Source organism: Pholis gunnellus (assembly GCF_910591455.1).
Source record: "Pholis gunnellus genome assembly, chromosome: 2".
Taxonomy (NCBI): domain Eukaryota; kingdom Metazoa; phylum Chordata; class Actinopteri; order Perciformes; family Pholidae; genus Pholis; species Pholis gunnellus.
Window position 1 is genome coordinate 3,391,388 of NC_136536.1, and position 24,495 is coordinate 3,415,882.

Genomic DNA, 24,495 nt, shown 5'->3' on the forward strand with positions numbered 1-24,495 from the left:
AGTACTTTACCTGCAAACATCAGCATGATCATTTTTGTAACGCGTCAAACTATAAACACTTGCTTAGGTTTAGGCAACAAAATCACTTTGTTAAGTTTGGGACAAACATGATGGTTGGGCTTAAAATAAGTATTTATAAGAAAACAAGAATTTGCTCCTTTTCTTTGATTTATAAAGAAATTTGAATTTCTTTGTGTTTTAGAGTTGTTTGAACAAAACAAGACATTTGAAGACTGTACAATAGGTTTCTATGAAATATATATTTTTTTACTTAATGTGTCTGCAACTACCACTGCTGTATTGTGTGTTTGAATGAATACAATCCATTGGCTAACCCCGTGACTAGACACTAACGGGCTGTAAGGCGTCTTAAAACACTCTTTGTTCAAACTCAAAAACAAGCAGCGATGTATGCAGCCAATCGGCTCAAAGCTGTCGTATCAGACACCTCATACAATCTTCTCAAAGACTAAATTAAACTCACCAAAGGTGTCTGCTCGCTTAGCGGTAGCTGAGTGGCAGAGAAGTACATCAGTGTGTGTACTGCAGCTTTGTTAGTGTGTGTCTCTGGCTGAGAGTAGTGGTGATGCACTCAGCTTCGTTATCACAAGCCAACCGGGGGCTGGTTAAGAGTAGTGAGTGACGAGTCGGCAGGCAGTCAATGGGAATATAAAAACAGGCAATAAAAGGTGTTTTGAGAAAGTGTGACTCACTGCAACCACGAGGTCCTTGAGCATGCGGCCATGAATGGACGCCCGAGAATACTATATGCACTTTGCTGCAGCAGAATGCGAGGTTAGCCGTGGACGGACGCAGAGGTGCACACACATACTGTATTTACCCACATATATATATATATATAACATAATAATTGTTATTGGCTGCCTTAATGGAACAAAATATAAGGAAACTCTGCTTGGCTTTAACCTCTGCTCATCACACAGCATCTCTGTATATATTTATGCATCACATATACATCTATCTACTTCCCCTGTCCACGCTGACAAATGTAAGCAAAAATAAATCAAGAGGAAACACGAATGATTCCATGAACTAATAATACACATCACGCTGACACTGAGCCGCCAGGTGACTCGCACATTAATCATCATACCGTATGTGGTCCGACACATTACTGACAGGCACGTAGCCACATTGTCATTCTGGGATCAGCACAGATGCTCCTCGTCTGCTCCCACAGTATAAATCCTGCCTTAGAAGCGGTTTGTTTTTACTGTGATGGAGCAGATAGAAACCAGGTCCCCAGAGAAACTAACTTTGCATTAAACTCACGCCACGCTCTGCTGGCAGGAAAATTCATTTTTTTAATTATTATTATTATTTATTTTTTTATCCAATTTCACAAATCACTCAACTCACTCTGTGAGAAACTGCTCGTCAGTGAACGGAGATGCACAGATAGTGTGTTAGTCATCGATGGCCACCCACAGGCTGTTAAGGAGACGCAACATCGCTGACACTGCTGGTGCTTCTGGTCAATACGCTGCACACTCAATGCTCTTCTTCATTATGACTTTGTTATGAATCACCGTCGATATTACATCGACCTCAAGCTGATGAAGTTCCTCATTTCAATGTTCCTTCAGAGGCCTTTGGTATGAAGGTGCAAAGGTTACATCTGAAGGTCTGTGCTGTCTTGGAGTTCAGTCGACAACAACAGTTAGATACAGTTTGAGCACAACAACAACACGACTATACAGTGTGCATTTCTCGTGTTTGTGCACACGAGCTACATCGTGAGTGCAAACAATGAATGCACACGTTTGTGAGTTGATTCACACGTTTCTTTGGTGAACGACTGACAATTTCACTTTGCGTCGTTCTTCTTCTCTCTCAGAGCGGCAGTGAAGGACCTCGGAGAGCCGGAGAGCGAGCGCTGGCCCTCGTTTTGACTGTGTGACCAGCGGATGAGCCTTGTTCATGCGTCTCCCTGCGAGCCACTCCCACATCACCATGAACTGTGAGCAGGACTTTGCAGACGGGGGCTTGGGAGTGACCCTCACACTACGACTGCTCATGCATGGAAAGGTATACGAGCTCACGTTTGTGTACGAACGGCGGAAGAAATGAACGGGGCTCTCTTGAGCATAAGATTGGTCAGCGTCTCATAAATGTATTTAGTGTGTAATTACCTTCTTCTCTTTGTATTCTAGGAGGTTGGCAGCATCATAGGAAAGGTGAGAATTCCCTTTTTTTTAATTCTTCTACACCAAATACTGCATATATGTATGAAGGTATTAATCATTTGGCAGATGAGGTTGATGTTTTTGACTGATTGGGACGAATCTAATGTAAATGTCTACTTATTTTCTATTGATCTAAGCCAGCGGTCATCAACTACATTTGTTCAAGAGACAGAATATGTTTGCGTAAACTGAGGGTCGGATTTACAAGAAATATTCATATATTAGGTTTAATTGGCCTGTTATTGTTTGATATTTTCATTTTCTTACTGAATGAATGTTATTTTTATTAGCCTATTTCAGTGTAACTCCTAAAAAAAACATGGGCACTCCACAGTGATAAACAGATACTTAACTGCACTCAGACATCCGGCAAGGAGAGGTGGTTCAACATTGTAAAATTGCGAGGGCTGTCCTCTCACAAAATCACACAAAAGATCCACTTTAAATGTTGTGTTTGCTAGAGATGTCTTCATACGTTTCTTGTCAAAAAATCATTCATCATTAAAAAGCATTAAAAACAGACCAAACGACAAAAGAAATCTTAGTCGGCTGGGACGAAAAACGACAGATTAGTCCGGTTTTGACTATCAATAAGTGTCCTGATTGGTGGAGAACGCTTACAGGAAGAAAAGAGTGTTTAACTTGCCGGATCAGGTTTAGGTAAAGTCACTCTCAAAGAGCATGAAGAGAAAAGGTGATGTGGAAACTCGCAGCTTTAGTGAAGAAGGACCTGATAAATGTGCATTCATCTCGCCAACTTTCAGTCAACCTTCATGCCTCGTTTTCAGTGGAATGCCGTGCAAAAAGGCGTCTCCTTTACAAAAGACTTTAGATACAGCACAGCCCACATTACATTCATGAAAGATGGGAATTCGTTTCAGCTACACCCACTGTACTGCTGCTGGCTGCTACTCCGTGAACGACCAGCGACGCAGGCACAGCTTTGTGAGTCCAGTGGGCCCGACTCCTGCATCGGGTTGTGTCGACTACTCGCTGATAATAAGCTGACAGATTTATAACGTCTGTAGTGACCGCGGATATCATGTCATATATTTGGGGTTGCTAAATCATCGCTAAACAATTTATTCCCAATTATTTTAAGGTTTGCTTCAATATAGGGATGAAATAAAAAAAGAAGATATATCCACACATTCACTGAATTCATTTATAGTCCCGGGAGAGGAATCCCTCCTCGGTTCTTTCTTTTGTCCTCGTTTTTTGGAGAGTTTGTCCTTTTGCAATGCGAGGGTCCAAGCACAGAAGATGCTGTAGAACATCCTCTGAGGCAAATTTGTGATTAATGATGGGCTACACAAACAAATTGAATAATCTGATCGCCTGATGGGCCACCTGTGGTCGATCACTGGTCTCATATACCTTATTGATGCCTTTTCTGTGGATTCATAATCAGTCTTCAGGAATATTTGTCCTCTAACAAACTAAATTCTTGTTTTTAGAACGTCCCATCCCAAATGTAATTGCATTAAACCAAACCCGCCGCCGCCACCACCACCACCCATAGCTCTCCCCCCCAAAAAAAAATCCATCAAACAAAAGCATCAGTGCATCGACTGCTGAAACCGAGCACCAAAGACATTTTACCGTTGGCCCCTTGTGGGCACTTAAAGTGTCTGTTAGGACGGGCCTGGCTCCTCTACGCTGCACCAGTAGCTCCAGCTAGCCTGCCCTTCGAAATACAACACCAAAGACACCGATAGAAGACGAGGAAAAACAAATGCAGAAAATAAAGAGTGCTGGCAAAGAAGTCACCGTGGATGCCGCAGTGTGTTGCAGAAATTAAAATATGTAAAAGAAAATAAGGGAACGGGAAGAGAGACGAGCTCGACACACACACACACACACACACACACACACACACACACACACACACACACACACACACACACACACAGAGTGCAGCTCGGCAGAGAGAAGCACTTGATCTGCAGTACTCGGACTAATGACTCGCCACTCCGTCTCTTTGCCAAACCTCTCATGTTTTTTCTCATCAATAGAAGGCCGACACCAGAATCACAATGCGCCACATAGAATATACGCTTTCCTGGAATAAAACATGAGACAGAGTGAAGCCCAGTGAGCGAGATGATACAGCTTTTGATCGTCAGTGGATGCGCACGGAGGTGTGAGCAGAGCTGTGACAGCTTGGATGGACTTATGCCAAAAAGGAAATGGAGGGGGGGAAGGGGGGGGCAGCAATCTTATAAACCAGCAGAGGATGTGCTGCAGCGTGACACAAGTCCGACAAAATGTTTTTGTCCCCGGCAGGAGGTCCTCACACACACACACACACACACACACACACATGCAGCCATACAGCAAGTGTACGTCCCGATGTGTCTGATTTCTCTCTGAGACAGCAGTGCGGAGGACGCCGCTGCGATGCATCGCGCATTTGAAACCCGAGCTGTAATTTGCTCCGCTAAATTCCAATCAGACTTTCGTGGTTCGACATAGCCGGTTTCACTTAAGAGGTCGAGGACGCCGTGGTGTCTCAAACAAAGCACATTTGATTCTGTTTAAAGCTGTCCTTCAACTTCTCTTTCACAGAAAGGAGAGACGGTGAAACGAATACGAGAAGAGGTACTGTGTCCACGATTTTCAGCTTTTAAATGACTTTTCATCATCTTCATCAGTGATGCTTTGTGCTGTTTGATTGTGTGTTTTTTTGTGTGTGACTAGCAGTCAGTAAAACTTGACACAAGACAAGGAACGACCACATCTCTTTGACCACAGGCCGGCTCATGTCAAGAGAAAACATAATTCTATCTCAGATGGCCTCCTTTATGCATTAATAATAAACACAGAGCTCGGACATTGTCTGAAATGCCTTTTGAGCAATAACGGCACCTTTTCTATTTAAACCCTCATTCACTACCCCTCTTCTTGCTGCTCTCCCACAAAATCCTTCTTTTCCTGCTTGAAAACAACTTCATTCTTCTCTGTCTGCTCCTCCGTTACCTTTTCTTTTCTTGAAATCTCAAGGGTGCAACCAAACTGATGCCGCTTGGTTAACTCGTTGTATTGAATAAATAATTGGGCCGACACTGTGGCAGTTCATTTGATTCTTTCCCCGGCTGCCGAGGTTTATGTTGTACTTTTATGGATAAACGGAGGAACAGCGAGGTCGTGGGACAATGCAGCCCTGCAGAGCTGCTGGATGAACCACTCACTCATGGTAGTCAGTCATCCATTCAATCCAGGAGCCAGTTTTGGCCTTTAGTTACTTCCCCACTGCACGAGCCTCTTCCTGTCAGGACCTTCCAGTCACAGTGGGAGCGTGACTCACTGGAGTGACTGGAGAAAACGTTCCCTCGGCTCCAGAGCGCCGTCCGTCCGCTGATCACGTGACTTCGACTCAAGGACACGGGAGAGGAGGGCAGGAGATTTGTCATCCGAGGCCAAACACCCCGAGACGAAACTATTACGTTGTCAGTCTGAGATACAGAGATGTGCTCTCGGTTTCTCCTCACCCTCCCTCCCTCCCTCCCTCCCTCGGGTGTGCTGGCTGTACTGCTTCACACGAACGATGAGCTGTACGCTATAACATTTATAGAGTATTATAGTGTCGATTAATGAAAAACAACTACTTTACCTCCTGCGGTGTTCAGATCACAGTTACTATGGTTGGTAAAGTCATATACAGTAGATCTGTGTATCCAGCAAAAGTCACCACATTGAGAAGAAAACACTGATGACGTTGGACGGCTATCTGCTCAGAGTTGAATTTCTTTCAGCTTGAGGCGCTCCTTTAAAAAGACGCAAAATGTGGATCTTTCAGATCAGTTTGAGGAGTGACTCTGGTTTGAATGCTCCAATCGAATACTGTAAGTGTGTCATGCAGGGCGGGACTTCACTTGGTCTCAACACCTCAACGTTTAGGTGGTCTTGATTGGAACACTGCAGTTAACTTAGCTTAGCATAAATACCCGAAGCCAGGGGCAACAGCTAGCCTGGCTGCCGAAAGCCGAGTAACAATCTGCCTACCAACACCTCCAGTCGTTTTTACATTCTGTGTTTTATAAAAGATGAAACATGAAATATCAGGTGTTAATTCATGAGCTTCAGAGGTTATATCTCGCTTGTGTCATCAGCACCAGAACAAAGTGTAAAAACAACCAGTTGTGGTTTTATGAAGGGTGCTGGGAGGTGGATTTCACTACATGTGGACAGAACCAGCTGTTTGCCCCGTGATTCCAGTCATTATGCTAAGCTAATTTAACAAGCTGCTGGCTGTACAATAGCTTCGTATTTAAAAAAGGACAAAGAGTGATATCGATCTTCTCATCCAACTCTCTGCAAGAAAGCAAATAAGCATATTTTGCACCAACAAAAACCATCAAACTCTTTGACCATTAACTGACCTCTGTCCCCACAGAGCAGCGCCCGGGTCAACATCTCAGAGGGCTCCTGTCCGGAGAGGATCATCACCATCACCGGCTCCACGGACTGCGTCTTCAGGGCCTTCACCATGATCACGTACAAACTGGAGGAGGTTAGCTGTAACTGCGCTGCACGCCACTCATTAGCAGTGAAATCAGCTCATGTCGTCATGTCCCATAAACAGAGAAAAATAATCATATGTGGCAAGCTTACAAGAAAGCATTTCCTGAGCTCTCAACATTACCGCTTATGTGCTTTTATCGCTATCGATTGTATTCTAAAGTGAAGAGATGGAGGGCAAAATGTAGCTTTCAGACATGATCACACTGCAGATGAAGATTTGGTGTAAGTGGCTGCTGTTGTAAAACCATTTTTGACTTTTTTGATAGAAAATGATTTACAATAACTTGTCAGAGTACATACATGTGTTGGGCCATCCACCCATTAATCAATCCAGTTTTATTCATAAAGCACCTTTTAATCAAATGAAATGTAATTCAAAGTGCTTTACAAATGATTAACTATACGAAAAAAAAGACAAAGAGGAGAGAAGGTGAAGAGACTAATAAAGCACACCAAATAAAGTTAATAAAAATAAATAAATACAAATAAATGTGTCATGGTAAAACAGTGAAATAAAGCAACATAAAATAAGAAATAAAAATATGTTTACCTACTAAAAACCGTAGCATAAAAACACTTTATCAAATCAGGCGTAATAATATGGCATAATAATACAAAGAGGATAAAACACTACATAAAAGCCAGACTGAATAGATTTGTTTTTTAGCTTCTGTTCACGTCATATAAAAACATATGTTCAATTATGCTAATGTGCACCTGTAAATAAGAAGGATTTATAAACCTCGTCATCATACTAATGAGTTGTGGATGGCAGGCTCCTCTTGCTATGAAGCCCCCACGGTGTCTGTCCATCACTGCCTTAATTAACGTGTTGGAATGAGAGCCGTCTTCTCTCACATTTAGCATCACAGTAAGACTCTGCGCTCAGCAAACACGCACGCTGGCTGGCAGCACAGTGCAGCATTCATTAAAAGATCTTTCACACCCACCTATTCTCCCAAACCCCTGAAACTCTTTGAGTTTCCAAGGCAACGCGTTGGCTGACCCACACTGCGCGCGGCTTCCACAGCTGAGTTATTGAATGCGTGACACATTTAATTAAAAACAAAAAAAGGGGAATAATCTGAGTATCAGACTGTCTCAATATAGTTTATGATTACACAAGAGTTCTTTCATCTGACAGTTCATCGCTCGTGCGAGCTTCCGTCTGCGTTTTAATGGAGGAAGTTGTCACCGACTGTAGCCGCGAGAGTGCAGAAAACATTCATGTGATCGTCTTGAGAGTAATGCTCCAATAGCACGACACATACTACGGTGTCGTGCTTGTATTTTGTTCCCAGGTGTCGAGGCACAGCATGCATGCAAAAGCCACATAATCTGTCTGCGTTGGGAGTCCGTCTCCCACGAGCAACACAATATGAGGATTAAAGCAACTCTTTGTGTGAGCGCGCGCTTGTGTAACGCGCCGTCTTCTTTCCTCTCATTCGCTTTGAGGTTTTAATTCACTGTCACAGAGAAGTATGGGGAACGTTCACAGTTGTTAAGACTCGTATTTTTAGATCAAATCAGAAAAATGAAGCCCAGAGTCTTGATTGTGCAGACGAGCCGCTCTTCTAATGAGACGAGACGTCAGAGAGCCTGATCCGCCTCCCTAAATATAGACGCGGAGCAAGAGAGAGGCGCGAGAGCCGCGTCACAGGATGCTTTTCAAACGCGGCGTTCACGGTCGTTGGAAAAGCATGCCACACTGTCCCTTCTTTAAGTCACACGAAAAGCAAAGCAGCGGGCTTTGCCTTCTGTCACACGGTTTTTCGTCGTGGGTTGAACTCTGATGGGAAGAGAGACATCGCAGCGTATTTACATTTCAAAAGGCTCGCAGAGACGCGCTGCTCATTAATTAAAAGCTCAGTCTCCGCCCACAGGAGAGCAGATACAGGATGTTTGCCTCCTGCTCGGTAAAAAACATCAGTGAGGTTCTTCATGCAAATACCTTTAATATAGTGTGGACAACACACCCATTCTTCCCTGGGCTGTTATTTGTATCACACATTGTTAGTCGCACACGTTGAGATGCGTTTTGATATGATTTGTGCCCTAATGTAGGCCTACAGCATTCCGAAGGAACAGTTCAACAGTTTGGGAAATGTGCTAATTAGCTTTTCTAGTCGGGAGTAACAGTCAAGTTACAGTTTACATCCATGTCCGTCCAAAAAAAATGCGTTCTGTGAGGTCACCAAATTCTAATCAGTTCAACATAAAGTGCGAGTGGACGTTCAATCCACATTTAAAGAGAAATTTGCTCAGAGTCGCCTTTAGGAGAACGGGATGGACCATGAGACTGTCCCTGCGACGTCACCCATTGGTTTGTGGACTGACGTTTTGAAGCCTTGAGTTACGTTAAGTCGCCATCTTGTTTCTTTTGCAACCAGAAGTGACACGAAAGGGTGGAGCTAAGTACAACCATTCGCCAAAAAAGACATTTTTAGGTGACCAAAATTGTTACAATTAACTTTCATTAACTGAAAACACACTGTGAACGGGTTGAAGCTGTAAGAAGAAAACACGGACAACGCTGTGTTAAGCTAATGCTATAGTGTCTTCAACTTAGATTCTTCCCAAGACTCCTCTGGTTGTATAGAAGTCTATGAGAAAATGACTCTACTTCTCTCTTGATTTATTACCTCAGTAAACATTGTAAACATGAGTTTATGGTCTCAATCTCTAGTTTCAAGTCTTCTTCAATACAGCATGATGTTCATTCAGTAAATGATGGTCCATTTAGAGTCAAACAGACCATAAAGCAGGGGATGCTTTAGGGCGGGGCTACACGGTGATTGACAGGTCTCTACTAGAGATGTATACAGCATCTACACATCACTGTTCCATAGTCTAAATATGGTCTCTTCTGTTCACTGGTTGCAAAAAAAACAAGATGGCGACGGCAAAAAACGCTTCATAGTTTTGGATTTCGAGGTATAAGTAAGTGCACATGGTTTAATTGGGGAGATTTTAAGGCCTATGGATACAAATTTAAAGTGTGTTTATATTAATATGAATCCTAAATTGGCCGATAAAGTGAAGTGGTTTCAAATTCAAAGCCTCTTCAGTCCTAATTGTTGGAGATAAAAACCTCCAGCGGCTTTTTTTCCACTCTCCATTTCCACCTTGACCCCCGCTGTCTGATCATTCCCACAGGGACTCTCTCTCTCTCTTCCTCCCTCCTCCCTCTCTCTCTTTCATTCCTGCCGACTCTCACCACATTTTTTTTTTTCATCTCCCCCCAGGACCTGAATGCATTGGTGGCCAACGGCACCATCAGCTCCAAGCCACCGGTCACCCTGCGGCTGGTCATCCCTGCCAGCCAGTGTGGCTCTCTCATCGGGAAGGGAGGGGCCAAGATAAAGGAGATCAGAGAGGTGAGCAGCCAGAACACAAATCCACCTCGTCCTCCCCGCCCTCACTGCACGGGCCGAACACTGAAATATGAGGAGAACAAATCTGCTTCTGGAGATGAGGGGAAATAAACTGCAGCTGGAAGGAAGAGATATTTCATTTTCTGCGAACTCTGCTGTTGTTTGTCGGTTTGTTTTTCCCCTGCTGCGTTTTGTGCCACATTAGTCCTCCTGCTTACACCAATACATGTTAGGTATGCTCTTAATCAGTATCGCAGTACAAGTCAGTTAGAAAGGTGGTGATCACATTCATCTACAGCAACAAAACGGTTAATAACGCTAGAATACAAATAGAGTTCAGATGAGTAACATGACAAAAAGAAGAATTAACATTAAAAAATAATATATATATATATATATTAAGATGTTCTGGCAGTATTAGTAAGTCGTAAATAACAAGACAAAGTTTCTTTAACAATGTAAGCAGATCTGTGAGGCTACACTCTTATTACTTTACGTACATACTGCAGCTGCCCTTAGAAAGTACGTACTGTGTATGCATTCAATTGGAACGTACTACTTCCTCATAACATTGCATTTTAAACTCTGGCTCATATGACCGCTGTGCAGAGGATTGTGGGTCAGAACAGCGAGAAAAGCCTTTCTGGCTCGCATACTGCAAAACGCAACCAGATGCAGGAGAACATCCTGGTATTTATTTGGCAACCGTATGTGACGTACTGTGTCTTGGGTCATACTTAATCGCCAGAAGTAAATGCTAACGTTTTAAAGAAACTCCACCACGGTCACATGACTTCACGTCACCACCACGAAGCTAAAAAGGAGAACTATTGTTCTCATGATGACGTTTCGTGGTCTCATTTAGACCGCCTTTTTAAAAAGCTTAAAGATGTACCAGAGGGATACTTACTGACGCATTTCATGTTGCAGAACAAAACGTTATTGCTGACTCATTTCTGGGTTGTAGGACTCGTTCGTGCAGCACTTTCATGAGCAGAAAACACAAAAAAAACAGCTGAGGCTGATGGGAATGTCATTAGTTTTGTAGGTATTTGATGATCAAGCATTGCACAAGTTACATTTTTGACCTGAAAAGGCTGCTAGCGGAAAAATCCCCAAAGTCATTCGGGTTCATCTTCTGGGCACCGTGACTTAACAGAATTTCATGTCAATCCATCAAATAGTTGCGGCGATATTTCCGTCTGGACCAAAGTGACGTTATCTGCACTTACATGTAGGTTGGCACCAGAATAATAATGGATATAGGCCATTAAGGCAGGAAATTAGTGAGACAATGCTGTCCGGACAGATCACTTAACCCAACAAACATTATGACTCAGCAGTGGCAACTTTGAAAGGGGAAAAACTCCTGACTACATTCAGTCCCAGTTGAAACAATAGGATTAAAAAAGGCGTCACATCTGTTGCCAGAGACGATTGACACAGTAACTTTAGCTCTGTACCGATCTGCAAATAGAGTCTCTCTCATAGTACCTTCGCCGACAAAACGGCATCCAGCTGATTTTTCAGCGGTTAGACGGATTTTCGAGCCGTGTTCATCGCCCAAATTTGGTTTCGGTTACAGATTTGTTTTGTCTTGTTTGGTTGCCACAGGACACTCGCTTACTTACAGAAGCATTTTGAGATGTGTGTCGTTGTCAACAATGGCGTCCAAAAAAACCCCCTGCAGTCTGATGGAGACATCAGCATACATCTAAAGCAGTCCCTCCTGGCCTGCAGTCATGCTTTATTGGGAATAGATCAGCTAGAATTGAGGAAAAGATACGTCTGCTGACCATGGGTGACTTCATTTATCTCTAACCTGTCACGGCTCGACGTTAAACACACTACAGCGCGGTCGGATCTCCCGTCAGTATCGGTTTAAAAACACAAGGTCAGCAAAGCCATCAGGGAGGCACGGATAGGAGAGTAAGAACGACTCGTCTTATCTCTGGAATCAAACTAATCTTTTTCTCTTTAAAACCCCTCTTATTCTGCAGAGCACCGGAGCTCAGATACAGGTGGCGGGGGATTTGCTGCCCAACTCCACTGAGCGAGGGGTGACGATATCTGGGAATCAGGAGTCTGTAATCCAGTGTGTCAGGCTCATCTGCACAGTAATCCTGGAGGTAGGACGAGCACGATTCCTCTCTTCACTCCACACCTATAGCCGACACGTTGTCGGTAGCTCTGCAGCTGCAGCTACATGAAGGGAATTATTGCTGTTGACGTGCATGTTTTAAGTTCACCAGTATGCAGTTTTTTGTCTATTCCGCTGCAGAAGAAGTTAATGCATTTTCAGTATGCTGCGTTGGCCTTCTGTGTTATGTAACTGTGTGTCTGTAGCATTATCTTCATCCAACTTAGGAAACATGAAGGAAGTGTGTAGCTATTTTACCGTTTTGAGCGGTTTGAACTGCCGGGGCGAGACTAAAGAAAAGGTGCTGCTCTCAGGTCACAGCTCAGTGTTGTTGGAGAGGACACTGAGCTGCTTACAGAAAACAAACTGGCCTGCAGCAAAATCTGTCCACCTTTAGACAACGGCTCTCTTGAGAAAATCGAGGAGATGAGATGAGAGAGACAGAAAAAAAAGAAAGAAAAAACAACCCCAAGCACAGTTTCTCCCTGTGTGTTCGTGGAAGTGCACAAGTCCTTTTTGTTTTAGCGCTGCAGCTGGACCTGACTGACTAATTGCTAGTTTGATCCAGTTTTCCAGGGCTTTCTTCAAAGGCTTGCGAGTTTCATTAGGATTCTGTACCAGCGGCTTCTCGCTTTTGGCTCCGAGATTTAAATTATGCAAAGTTATACAAAGAATTTGCTGTGACTGCTCCCGCAGAAGAGATGCTCCACATTCCGAAAGCTGAAACTGTATCGGCAACATTGCAGCGACTCGATAAGATATACTGTGTCATGTACTCTGGATAATCTCCTTTTTCTCATTGGCGTTTGAAGAATTTTATCTTCAAATGTCTCCTCGTCAGTGGATGCTTGATTTATCCAGAGGGCAAACAACTGCAGCTCCGAAGCAAACTAAAGCTCAGCGCTATTATCAACAAAGAGCTCTCGCTGCACTGCCTCAATAATTCAATGAATGACTAATATTATCCAAAGGAAAACAAGGAAGGGAATCATGTCGGTGTCATTAGCAGTTTAGTTCATCATTAAGTGCTATTGTATCTTAATGTACCAAAGAGTTGCACACCATTTGCACTTAGCGTCTCGCTGTTTGACAGAAGTGCTGCTGTCATTTCGGAGTGGATGTGAGAGCTCATTCACGTCCGTGAGATTTATGATGAAGATTTTGTTTTTTTTAAGCCTCTTGTCTTGTTTCTGACTACTCAGTCTCCCCCGAAGGGCGCTACCATCCCCTACCGACCGAGCCCCTCACCAGCTGCCCTCCTCATCGCAGGGAACCAGGTGAGAGATTTTGACCACACATGTTGGGAGGATTATCTATGATGGAACGAGAACAGTGGTTCTCTATGCCGGCGTATTTGGGCAATTGGAGGTTAAAAAAAAGGAATGATTACAGAGCAGGAGAAGCGGGTAATATTCCAAGAAAAAAACTCAGAATTTCCAAGATTATAAACGTCTTCTTAACGGCTAGATGTTAGTGTTCGTTGTGCTGAAATAAAAACGTCTTTGTGGTGTTGGAGATAGAAGTTGTCCGTCTCTACTACAGACTGTATATAACTAGTGGACGTAGTCGTCGTGACGTCACCCATCATGCCGCTTTGAAGCCTTGAGTTTGGCATTTTGGTCGTCGCCATCTTTTTTTTCTTCTTTTTCTTTAAACCAGTGATTGGAAGTGACTTTATTTGGACTGCTGAGGAATAACACATAGAATACGTCTCTGGTAGCGACCTGTCAATCACAAAGTAGCCCCGCCCTAAAGCATCCCCTGCTTTATGGTCTGTGTGACTCTAAATGGACCATCATTTACTAAATGAACATCATGCTGTATTGAAGAAGACTTGAAACTAGAGATTGAGACCATAAACTCATGTTTACAATGTTTACTGAGGTAATAAATCAAGAGAGAAGTAGAGTCATTTTCTCATAGACTTCTATACAACCAGAGGAGTCGCCCCCCGGTGGACACTAGAGAGAATGCAGCTTTAAGACACTTTAGCATTGGCTTAACTCTTCACAACCGGAGATAACCACACGGTTACAAATCAAAGTTGAAAGACATTTCACTCGGAACTACAAATGTCAACCTCGTAGTGGGTGGGGGAATGAGTGGGTTTTTTTCCTCGTGTGACGGTGGGTTTGAGTGGAACAGACGCTGCCGTACGAGAAGGGACAGATATCCTCCCTCCCTCCCATGGAGCAAGTCACCAGATTAGCAAGGCCTGCCGTCTCCTCCGAATGCAGCAGCAGTCAGATATTCTGCATAGCTGTCAGCAGTTCTGACGCCGTTTGTGCTGCCTCAGACTCTGGTCAATTTACGGAATGGCTTTGTGTTTTTGATATTACCCATAATAAGCTATCAAATTAAACCCGCAGCGAGGTCCTGGTCACCGGGAGATGGCTTTTAATGAAGGCAGCACAGCGATAAGGGATGTTTGTATAATTTGTCAGGGGAGAAAATGAAGTGGAATGGGGAAAAGGACTGAGGATGAGTCATGGCCCATAAGCCTGTTAGGTGTGTTGAAGTGTCAGAAATGCAGCCTCAAGAGCTCACCGGAGACCAAATTTGATCTGTGGCGAAAGAGCTGGGGGAAGAAATGAAATTGGAAGTTTTTATTCATTATTTTTTTTTACATGGGAGGGTTCCAGCTGGTAAGAACACATTTAAACTCAGTAATCATCACAAAATAATGAGTGTCTGGACTTCATAAACGTGAAGATATTTCAGTAATGAGCTGCACATTTTTCCCCTTTTGTGCTTCCCTCGTATGTTTGCAGATGTATGAGGCGTCCGACTTTGCACCCCACCCTCTGTACTCCGTCACCCAGGGTGGCCTGGACCTCCAGCAGGTAACTGGAATAATCTCCATTCTTCTAAATATATAAAAAGATATCTCCAGAAGCTGCTCTTCAGCTGCATTGCAGAGGGCGGGAATGGGTTTCGGGGGGGCTGTGAGGATCTGAAGGTTGAGCGGTATGTCCAAATTTACACAGTCCATCATCTGGCCTGAGGCATTTAAAACAACAGCTGAGCGTTAAAGCTGCAGCTATTGTTCTACCCCGTCTGAAGAGCTGTAACCCCTCCTGAAACTCGATGCCATCACACACTCCACCACCACCACCACCACCACCACCACCACCAGGCTCTTTTTTTAGTCCTGCCTCGCTCTGCACCAGAAACGTTTCGACTCCAGGAGTATTCCTCCCATGGCAGCAATAGCAGATACTCTCATTATATAAGAAACAGAAACAGCAGCTTCTGACAAATCAGCCCCAGACTGAGAAAAATAAAAAGAATTGTGGGTAACGATATACAAAGACTTCGGGATTTCGATCACTCATGCTGTAAATTGAAAGATAATTGCTGCTAATTTGTGGCGTTTCTTTGTGCTATCCTGTACAAACAGCAGCTCTGATGCATTGTAATGGCCTCTCCAGTTTATGACCATATAAGATGCTCTGGTAATAGAAGCCAGACAGCTGGCGTCAGGCGGAATTGAGTTAGAATAGATAGACAGATGGACAGATAGAAAATGAAGTTAAAGTAAGTATCTATGGGTGGAGTGAGAGAACAAGGGGGCTTAACATATGGGAGTCTGCTTAATTTAAGATAATGGGGGGGGGGGGGGGGGGGGGGGGGGGGGGATGATGCAGCCAACAGGCAGGTTTGAACAAATCATTTGTTACAACACAAAATATTAAGAACTTGAAAAAAAGAAAAATATTTCTAAGTATTAAAAGATTTTAGCAAATCGAGTCAGGTCTCTGAAATTACAGTTCGAAACATTTCCCCTCGTTCTGGTGGTGTCTAGAGGTCGTTAGAGGTCTAACGGAGTTAAACTTCTCTCTGGTCTAATTGAGCCAAAACATCAGTAACGTCACCATGTAGGATAACTAGAACTATATGTTTCTTTGTCTGTGAATTACTTTTTTTGGCAAATAAAAACAATGTATTTGTCAATAGAACATATAAAACAGGAAATGATTTAGTGTAAAAACAATGCTTAACGGTAATTTATGCATTTCATCACCTTTGTCAAATACGTAAGCCAAGTTTGGCAAAGAAAGGGAACTTCAAGAGAAAACAATTGTTGATTTTGCAATCCAAAGAAGTGGAACTGCTGATTTTGGTTTATCAGGATAGTCCAGCTCACCGGAGCTCCTTCACAGTCCGTACATCTGTTCACACCGCGTTCCGTGGATTATTCGGCTCAACCCGTGTGTGGAGAGGGATGTTCTCGTTGAATATTTTATGTCATTTCTAACGCTGTGACAACCACAAGCTAAATTCAATTCACTTATATTGTTGCGGGGTTGTGGTTGTTCAGAGATGGATACATCTCAAAGCCTGGACAAATCGGAAAGTGTGTTAAGCTGAACGACAAAACGCTCATTTCTCTGCTTCTGAAAAACAAAGAACAGGCGCGTGTATCAACAGTGAAGCACTTCCATTAAGAGGCTGCAGATGTATTGCCCCGTGTGTGATGTTTTATTGCTGTAATTTACCTAATGTAAATTCTCTTCGCAGGCCTACGCTTTGCAAAACCAATACGGCATTCCACACTCAGAGGTACGGCGTGACCATTTCAGGAAATATTACAACATAAAGATGAGTAGTTTATGGTTTTAGTGCATTACGTTCTGCTTCCTGTTTCTTTACAGATGGCCAAGCTACATCAGCTGTCAATGCAGCAAGGCCTGAGTCCCATCGCCCAGCCGGCTTCGACTATCATACCCGGTATGTAGAGCAGCAGCAGTCTGCGTTTGCTCTGGATGATAAATCCCATCAAATAAGCAGCTTGCAGAGTTTTCCCCGTCTCCGCTCCTCCGTCTGTAACTAGATTTCCAACCTGCCTTTAGACCTGAGAAATAAAAAGCTCGCCGTCGGGTAATGTGCTCGAGGTCAGTGAGGGGGGAGGAGACGAGGGTTTATAGCTCCCCATTATGCGAAACGATACGTTCCGCAGAGTCAGAGGACTGGTGGACGGAGAAGAATGAGCGCCGTGTTAAACACCGGCCTATTAAAATGGAAATTAACTGCTTTATTATATCTAGCAGTTCCCTGCTCAAAGGGCCCCCCCCCCCCCCCCCCCCCCCGCCGCCCGGCATATCAGTGACAGTTTGTGTGGCTTCACTAAGTAAAAGAATGATTATTCAAATGTCAGATATGTCAATGTTGCTCAGGCGATGCTTGTCTTTTCTTTCTCTCAGGGATGGACTCCAATTGTCAGACATCTCAGGAGCTGCTTATTCCCAATGATGTAAGCAAGAGCAACTTTTTTTATCCCTCATGGTTTCTTGTTTTATGCCCTCCCCCCCTCCCCCCCTCCCCTCCTATCTGAACGACGAGGAAAAAACAAGGAACTCGGCGCTGATGCACAGGAGCGGGTGACTTCGCGTGCGGTAGCTGCGACTGTGGAGACGTCTGGTTGCGGCTTCAAAAAGGAGACGAGAAACATTTCGGCAGCTTCCTAATTATCCTCATTATTCTAACCTCAGACTAACCCAAGGTTAAAGGGATTCTGAGCCGATATGGATCCCCTTTTCGCATTATTGTCGGGGCTGCAGTTGCAGTGTCTTAGAGTGGCTCCCATGGGTGCTCAGTAAATCCTCTCATGTTCCCTGACCTACTTAGAGGCTGTCTGCTGTCAAAACAGCCAATAAGAAAACAGACGAGGATCCTCTCCCTCCTCACTTAGCCTCCGCCGGGGTTTGATGAAACGTCTCTCCAAATCTGAGCAGAAATCACAACGCAGAGATTCTCTTCAAAATAAAGTCAGGCTACAGTTAACCTTCAGATGATCCCTGTAGTATTTGGTTCGGATGGTTTGGCTACACATTGTAATTTGCTTCTTATTGGATTTCATTTAGGAAAATGAGAGAGAAAGCTCTCATTTTAAAGTCATTTATGATGCATGATCTAATTTGCAGCTCTTGTAAAAACATTAAAAAAAAAACCGAAGCACATTTATCCATAAGAATGAAACGTCGTCCTCTGAAAAGACCAAAACAAAACGGTGTGTTGGTCCATTTCTCAAATGACTTCGTCGAGCTCCTAACGAGGACGTAAATCTTTTAAAATCGAGTCACATATGTAGAGGTTCATTTGTTAATTTAAACAACAGCTGGGCGCTGTAGTTTTAAGCAAAAGGTAAATGATGCGTTTGATCATTTTCATCTGCAGGTTTTTACACGTCTGTGAGTATTTACAGCAGAAGGATAGTGACTCTGAATAAAACACAGCAAAGGAAGCTGTCACCCAGTGTAGCTCACTGGTGTGTTTTAACTGTTCTTTGGTCTTTTCAAGGGATTTATTACCAATAACAAAAATATAGAACATTGCCAGTCTTATCCTTTAAACCCGTGTGTGTAATGTACCACTGCCTCCCAATTCACAACAGGCCTTATATCTATAAATCATGAGAAGAGCACATTTGTGCGTGAATAAATGTTCCCGGCCATTTTTACTGCCATTTCCACATCACCTCATATTATCTTGAACAGGTAAACCAGACATCTCTAAGAGATTAACGTTTGATGAAGCACAACTTTGTTTTATGAATGTGTTATTGGAAGCCTATACCTACGTCACATACGCTATCGCATTCTTTTCACTTTCTCTCGTCTGTAAACAAGACAGAATGCACAGCAGCCTTTAATATTAGATTCATAGACTGAATATAAGAGGTGGACGTAGTACAGTCGTTTTCTCATAGACTTCTATACAATCAGAGGAGTCGCCCCCTGGTGGCCATTAGTGAGAATGCAGGTTTAACACATGAAGCTTTGGCTTCACTTTTCAGTTGATTCAATGTTCTACGTAGGCTCCAATTATCAGAACAATAAGAACATTCCCTCCCTCGTGTGGCTCAAAGTTGAACTGCAGATATAAGTGTTCTATGATGAGTCTTTGGGAATTAAACTAAGTTGGACTTCATGATCTGAAACGCTCGCTTCTGTCAAATGTGCTTTTCAAAAAAAAAAACTACTTCAACTACAAGCATTGGAAAAAAGGAAAAGTTTCAGACAATGAAATTGAATTTGCCTGGTCTCCTCCAGCAGGTTTCATTGTACTGTATAGAATGTATAGCCACAACCCCGTCGACAACATTTCTCAAATGCCCGAAGGCTTTTTTTAAGCAAGACTGGCACAATGCATCAGAGGAATGAGGGAGTCCAGCGCCATACGTGACAGGGACAGCTGTAAGCTCCAGCCATTGTTCCAGAAGAGAGGACTTATAGCCACGACTGAGCCTCCTCAGCCCCCCCCCTGCCTCAGGCCAACCACACAATCCTGCTCTGTGTGCACACACACACAAACACACACACACACACAGATGCATTGACAAACTGCTTAGACCCAGTCAGCAGCATGCACTGCACTTCTTGCGCGAGGAAGATTTGGCCGGAAGAAAGATGGCTGCACCCTCCGCCGTCCTATCCCTCTTCCTGTGTGTGTCCTTTCAAATGACTGCCTCAGCAGGAACTCCACAATATGTAGGCCACTTATAGTTGAACAGCGCTGGTAAAGAAGAATCAACACAGCAGGCATACCTGCGGAGTCTCCTGTGTCATTTATTTAGATCTGGTTTGCATTTTGTGTTTTTTTAAAGGTTGTTCACCGAGGAATGTCGTTGTCTGAGGTCATGCACACCAAAGTGTGTGTGTGTGGGGGGGGGGGGGGGGGGGGGGGGTGTAGCTGTTGACAGCTGGTGTCTATTGACAGCTGGTGTAAAAAAGGCCAGAGTCCTCTGGTGAGTCGTATGTCTCAGTGGACAGTGGACACGTTATCTGTGATTTGAGGCCTGTAGTGGCCATTGTCTCTGGAGTTGCTCTTCAGGCTGGCAGCTCTCAGTGTGTGTGTGTGTGTGTGTGTGTGTGTGTGTGTGTGTGTGCCCCCCCCCCCCCCCCCCCAAGCCCCGAATAAACTGCTGAGCCAATAATAGCCAGGCGGAGCGACCAGGTCGCGCCGTGTGACAAATCAGACACAGTGGAACAGGCTGCTTACTTCTCAGGAAAGGAATGCGAGTGCAGCACCATGTGTGTGTGTTTGTGTATTTCCTACCCATGCGTCAGCCGCCGTTAAGCTGCCAGCACACACATGCATACTACAAGTACTTCATCACCGTCTGTCTCACTCACTATATATCTGGCAGCATAACCCCGTCGCTGAGCCCCGACACCCTGCACTTGAGCTGATATGCAGCCCCCCCCACACACACACACACACACACACCCTCAAACCCCCCCGAGCTTCGGCCTTGTTAAATATCTATTGTCGCTAATAGGCCGAGGGTCCAGGTTGGCTAATGAAAGCATGAACAAAAGTGATAATGTAGTTGGGAATGCAATAAAAACCCGTGTCATTGTCTAATCCACTCTCGGGGCGGAGGGAGAACGCTCCGGGCCGACGGGACTGTAGCGTTATGAACTTGAGTTATTTTCCCCATTATGTTTTCCATTAGTGCGGAGATGCATCTAGCTGGCGTGTGTTTGGGAAGTGATTTGTTTGGGAAGTCATCACCACTCTGAGGAATCAATAACCTTTTAGCCACTCAGATTAATGAGAAGCAAATGTGCCTTCTCTCGTCTGTTTTACCGGTGCACACGCAGTAGCAATTAAGGGAGACTCCGGGGTGGGGTGGGGGGGAGAAAAGTGCTTTTGACATGCATGATGGATGACCAATCCGCTGACAATAATGTAAGTGCAATATTCAAAGTGGTCTGCGTTACTGTAAGTCTGCCCCACACCACCGCACATTTTTTTACTTATTATTATTGTTTTGTCCTTTTCTTCAGGATCACTTTCAACCGACAATAAGAGACAAAAGTAGAGGATGTATTGAACCCTCTCTCTTTCTGTCAAAACTGAGCGAATCCGTCTCTTGCCTCTTGTTCTTTTTTGCAGCTGATCGGCTCGATCATCGGCCGTCAGGGCACCAAGATCAACGAGATCAGGCAGGTGTCCGGAGCCCAGATCAAGATCGGCAGCCAGCTGGACGGCACGAGCGACCGCCACGTCACCATCACAGGAACGCCGGTCAGCATCAACTTGGCGCAGTACCTCATTACCTCCTGGTAAGGCCCGGTGTACGGCCGTCTAACGATCCGCCTCACGCGCAGGCCTGACAGAAATGCATCGATTGTTAAAAGGGTCAAAGGTGACGCCGTAGAGTGATGAGTGATAACGAGGTACGTCTTTGTGCTGCTGGGATAATTGGTCTCGAGGGAACGGGTGAAAGCCTGCTGGTATTGACGTTTCTTATTGGAATTCAGTATTTGCAGTAAAGCTCTGGAGACTTTTTCTAAATTATCTTTTTCCAATAATGCAACAAGAGGAAAAGTATTGGGAGTAAATCATTTAAGAACAGGTGAAAGAAAACACCTGGGCACATAAAAGTAGTTCGTACTAACGTTTTATATTTGAGGGCATTCTACTGTATATCATCCTTTCAAATACACAAAATGTTCTAACAGGCTGTCACAGCCAAAGGGCACCCATGTGGACACCATCCCTTTATTTCTAACGTCCTCTGTAACCATGAGACCATGAGTCATACCACATCAACGTATTCTCATACAACGGATCGTACGATATCTTACGAAAGGTTACTCCTCATTTTTTTTCGTGCGTTTTCCTACGAAAGTCCTGCAACATCTGTCTATTTTCCGCTCGCTTCATGCATACGGTCTTTTCAACATAAACGTCCATCTTCACAAGACACAACTTAGTTAGGTTTATGCAAGAAAACTACTTAGTTAGGTTTAGGAAAAGATCGTCGTTTGGGTTGAAATAACTACTGAGATGCCGTTACTGAACTACACAAGTTACGAGTTAATTCAACGTTGACTTCTCGTTTCACTTGGAGAACGAACCGCGGTCTCCTGGATGGAAGATCACCGTTTGTTGAACCCATCCACCTCCATCCCCGTCGGCTTTTTTGAGGTCTTTATACTTACTCGTTCATGATTACGTGCATACATTTCTTCGTGGGACACCTATGAATAGCGGAGCGCTATTTTTCTTAGGTATAGCTACGAATGCTGGAGGAGAGCAGCCTGACCACCATAGTTTAAGACCGTCTGTGTGTTCCAATACCCAAACTACCATACTACCAACAGAAACATATTGTGTATGTCTCTATACGTAGTATGTCGTGCAATATGCAATATGCTAAACATATATATACACCGGGATGTACTGCATCCTGTCAAATTTTGCAGTATGAGGGAGAGAGCCCTTATGTCCAAACCAACTATTTACATTTTCTATACAATTAAATATAGAAAAGAGGACAAAACAGTAAAAAAACAGCTATGGACACAATAGCCGTGCAACAACCAATATTAAGCCACATCAATTAAATGAATAGCTAACGCTTCTTATAAAATCAACAATTAAAGACAGACAGCCCAGCCTTAAACACAGCTGCTGCAAACACCGATGCATCACGGAGAGAGCCGAGCTACAACGATCACGGAGTTGTGTTCTTCTCATAGTTTTAAACTCGTGGTTGTACTCACCTGTCTGAACGCACGCGCACTGCGGTGTCCTCCTCAATCTGCTCCAGGTTTGATTTCTCTGCTCGTTTAACATTGAACACTTCCGGTTCTGACCCGCTGCGCAAAAACTGCGCAAACACCGCAAAGTGAAGGTGAACATCTCCTCAGTTGGAGGGTCCTCCTGATTAGCATGTTAGCAACATCCAGCGTGCACCTGTGCAGGTAACATCGTGGGTGCGTTTGATTTGTCTCACTTAACTGCCCGCCGGACGGAGCGTTAATCCAGTGATTAATTAAGGTAGATGCATTAGTTCATTAATTAAAACAACTTTGTTTGTGTAAAAACAGCAGTGGTGGAAGACGTACTCAGATATTTCACTCAGGTAAAAGTAGGCTAGTACTACAGTGTAGAAATATTCTGTTATGTAATAGTACTGCATTCAAAGCAGTAAAAGTACAAATGTATTAGCATCAACTAAGTACAAAATGTAAAAGCAGCATACTCATTAGGCAGAATGGTTTATTTTAAAATCCTTATTATATTATTGATTATTAATGCATCGATCACTTTAAGGTTGCAGATGTCTTAAGTCTCATCTTTGCCCCAAATATGTTGATTATGTTTTGTATCATCGATCTGAATCTGAAAAATAACTTGTTATCAAATAAATGTAGTGGAGTCAAAAGGAAAGTGCAATATTTCCCTCTGACATGAAGAAGCCGAAAATACTTAAGTGAAGTACAACTACCTCAAAATTGTAATATATTTAATTACTCTAAGAATCAGAAACGTGTTTTTGCAAAGTACGTTACACACACACAAGGAATCTGGCTCATGATTGGTGCATCACAACAGACACAGTGCAATAGTATAAGACATCATTTAAAAATAGAAAATGTGGTAAAATATGGTAAACAAATAAATAAGAGTATGGTAAAACAAGTTTGTTATTAAAGTGTCAATGTGTATTAGTTTGTGCACTGACAGAGTAAATGTAGTTTGTTACTTCTGAACCTGATTATTCGGGATTTGGAATATTGAGCACATGTAAACATTTAAACATGTTTAATAACACAAACAGAATAAAATCATTTTCTGTGGTGGACTTCTGAAACATGTCATCAGTTCTCAACTATCAAGCTGATAAAACAGAATTTCTTTGTTTGGTTTAATGTCTCCAGGACGGCAAACAGAACAGTAAGATTAAGTAATATCATTAGTACTCGTACTCCACAAGAGCAAGGCTTTGATGTGTAAAATCTGTGGAGTTTAAAAATAATAAATTCCAGACCCTTCACCCAGTGTTGCTGCAACAGAATAATCCTCTAATCTCCGTTCTCTGTCCTTTCCCCTCCATGTCTCCCACGGCCCTCATAGTTTAGAGACAGCCAAATCCACGGCCCAGGCCGCCACCATGGCGTCTCCGGTCGACCTCAACATGGCCTTCGCCCAGCCGGCCTCCCCCGCCGGCTCCCCCGCACCCACCATGGCCACCATGGGCTCCCTGACCCCGGCTCACATGCTGGGCAACCCGTACGGCGCCATGCCCCTCTCCGGCCTGCTGGGGGTCAAGTCCGTCCCCTTTCTGACTCTGTCCGGCCACGGCCCCACCGTGGCCGTCACCGCGGCGCCCTCCCACGCCACTCTGGCCGCCTACACCGCCAAAATCTCCTCAGCCAACTGCATCAAAAAGCCAGAGAGACAGAAGTTCGCTCCTTACTGATGAGCTCCGGGTCCGGGGGGGGGGGGGGGG

The 24,495-nt window shown here is 43.9% G+C and overlaps 1 protein-coding gene across 1 annotated transcript in view; it reads left to right on the forward strand.

The window, feature by feature from the left end:
- The window catches only part of LOC306713533 (poly(rC)-binding protein 4-like), a 34,986-nt gene extending 10,518 nt beyond the window's left edge, over positions 1 to 24,468 (forward strand). Inside the window, exons 2-14 of the mRNA XM_079183264.1 lie at positions 1,859 to 2,049; positions 2,175 to 2,198; positions 4,776 to 4,808; positions 6,604 to 6,720; positions 9,977 to 10,108; positions 12,106 to 12,234; positions 13,448 to 13,522; positions 15,017 to 15,088; positions 16,767 to 16,808; positions 16,901 to 16,976; positions 17,450 to 17,499; positions 21,147 to 21,316; positions 24,120 to 24,468. Of these exons, the coding sequence (XP_079039390.1) occupies positions 1,942 to 2,049; positions 2,175 to 2,198; positions 4,776 to 4,808; positions 6,604 to 6,720; positions 9,977 to 10,108; positions 12,106 to 12,234; positions 13,448 to 13,522; positions 15,017 to 15,088; positions 16,767 to 16,808; positions 16,901 to 16,976; positions 17,450 to 17,499; positions 21,147 to 21,316; positions 24,120 to 24,465 (1,374 nt within the window). The 5' untranslated portion in view covers positions 1,859 to 1,941 and the 3' untranslated portion in view covers positions 24,466 to 24,468. The remainder of the gene's footprint in view (positions 1 to 1,858; positions 2,050 to 2,174; positions 2,199 to 4,775; positions 4,809 to 6,603; positions 6,721 to 9,976; positions 10,109 to 12,105; positions 12,235 to 13,447; positions 13,523 to 15,016; positions 15,089 to 16,766; positions 16,809 to 16,900; positions 16,977 to 17,449; positions 17,500 to 21,146; positions 21,317 to 24,119) is intronic.
- The last annotated feature ends 27 nt before the right edge of the window (positions 24,469 to 24,495 follow it).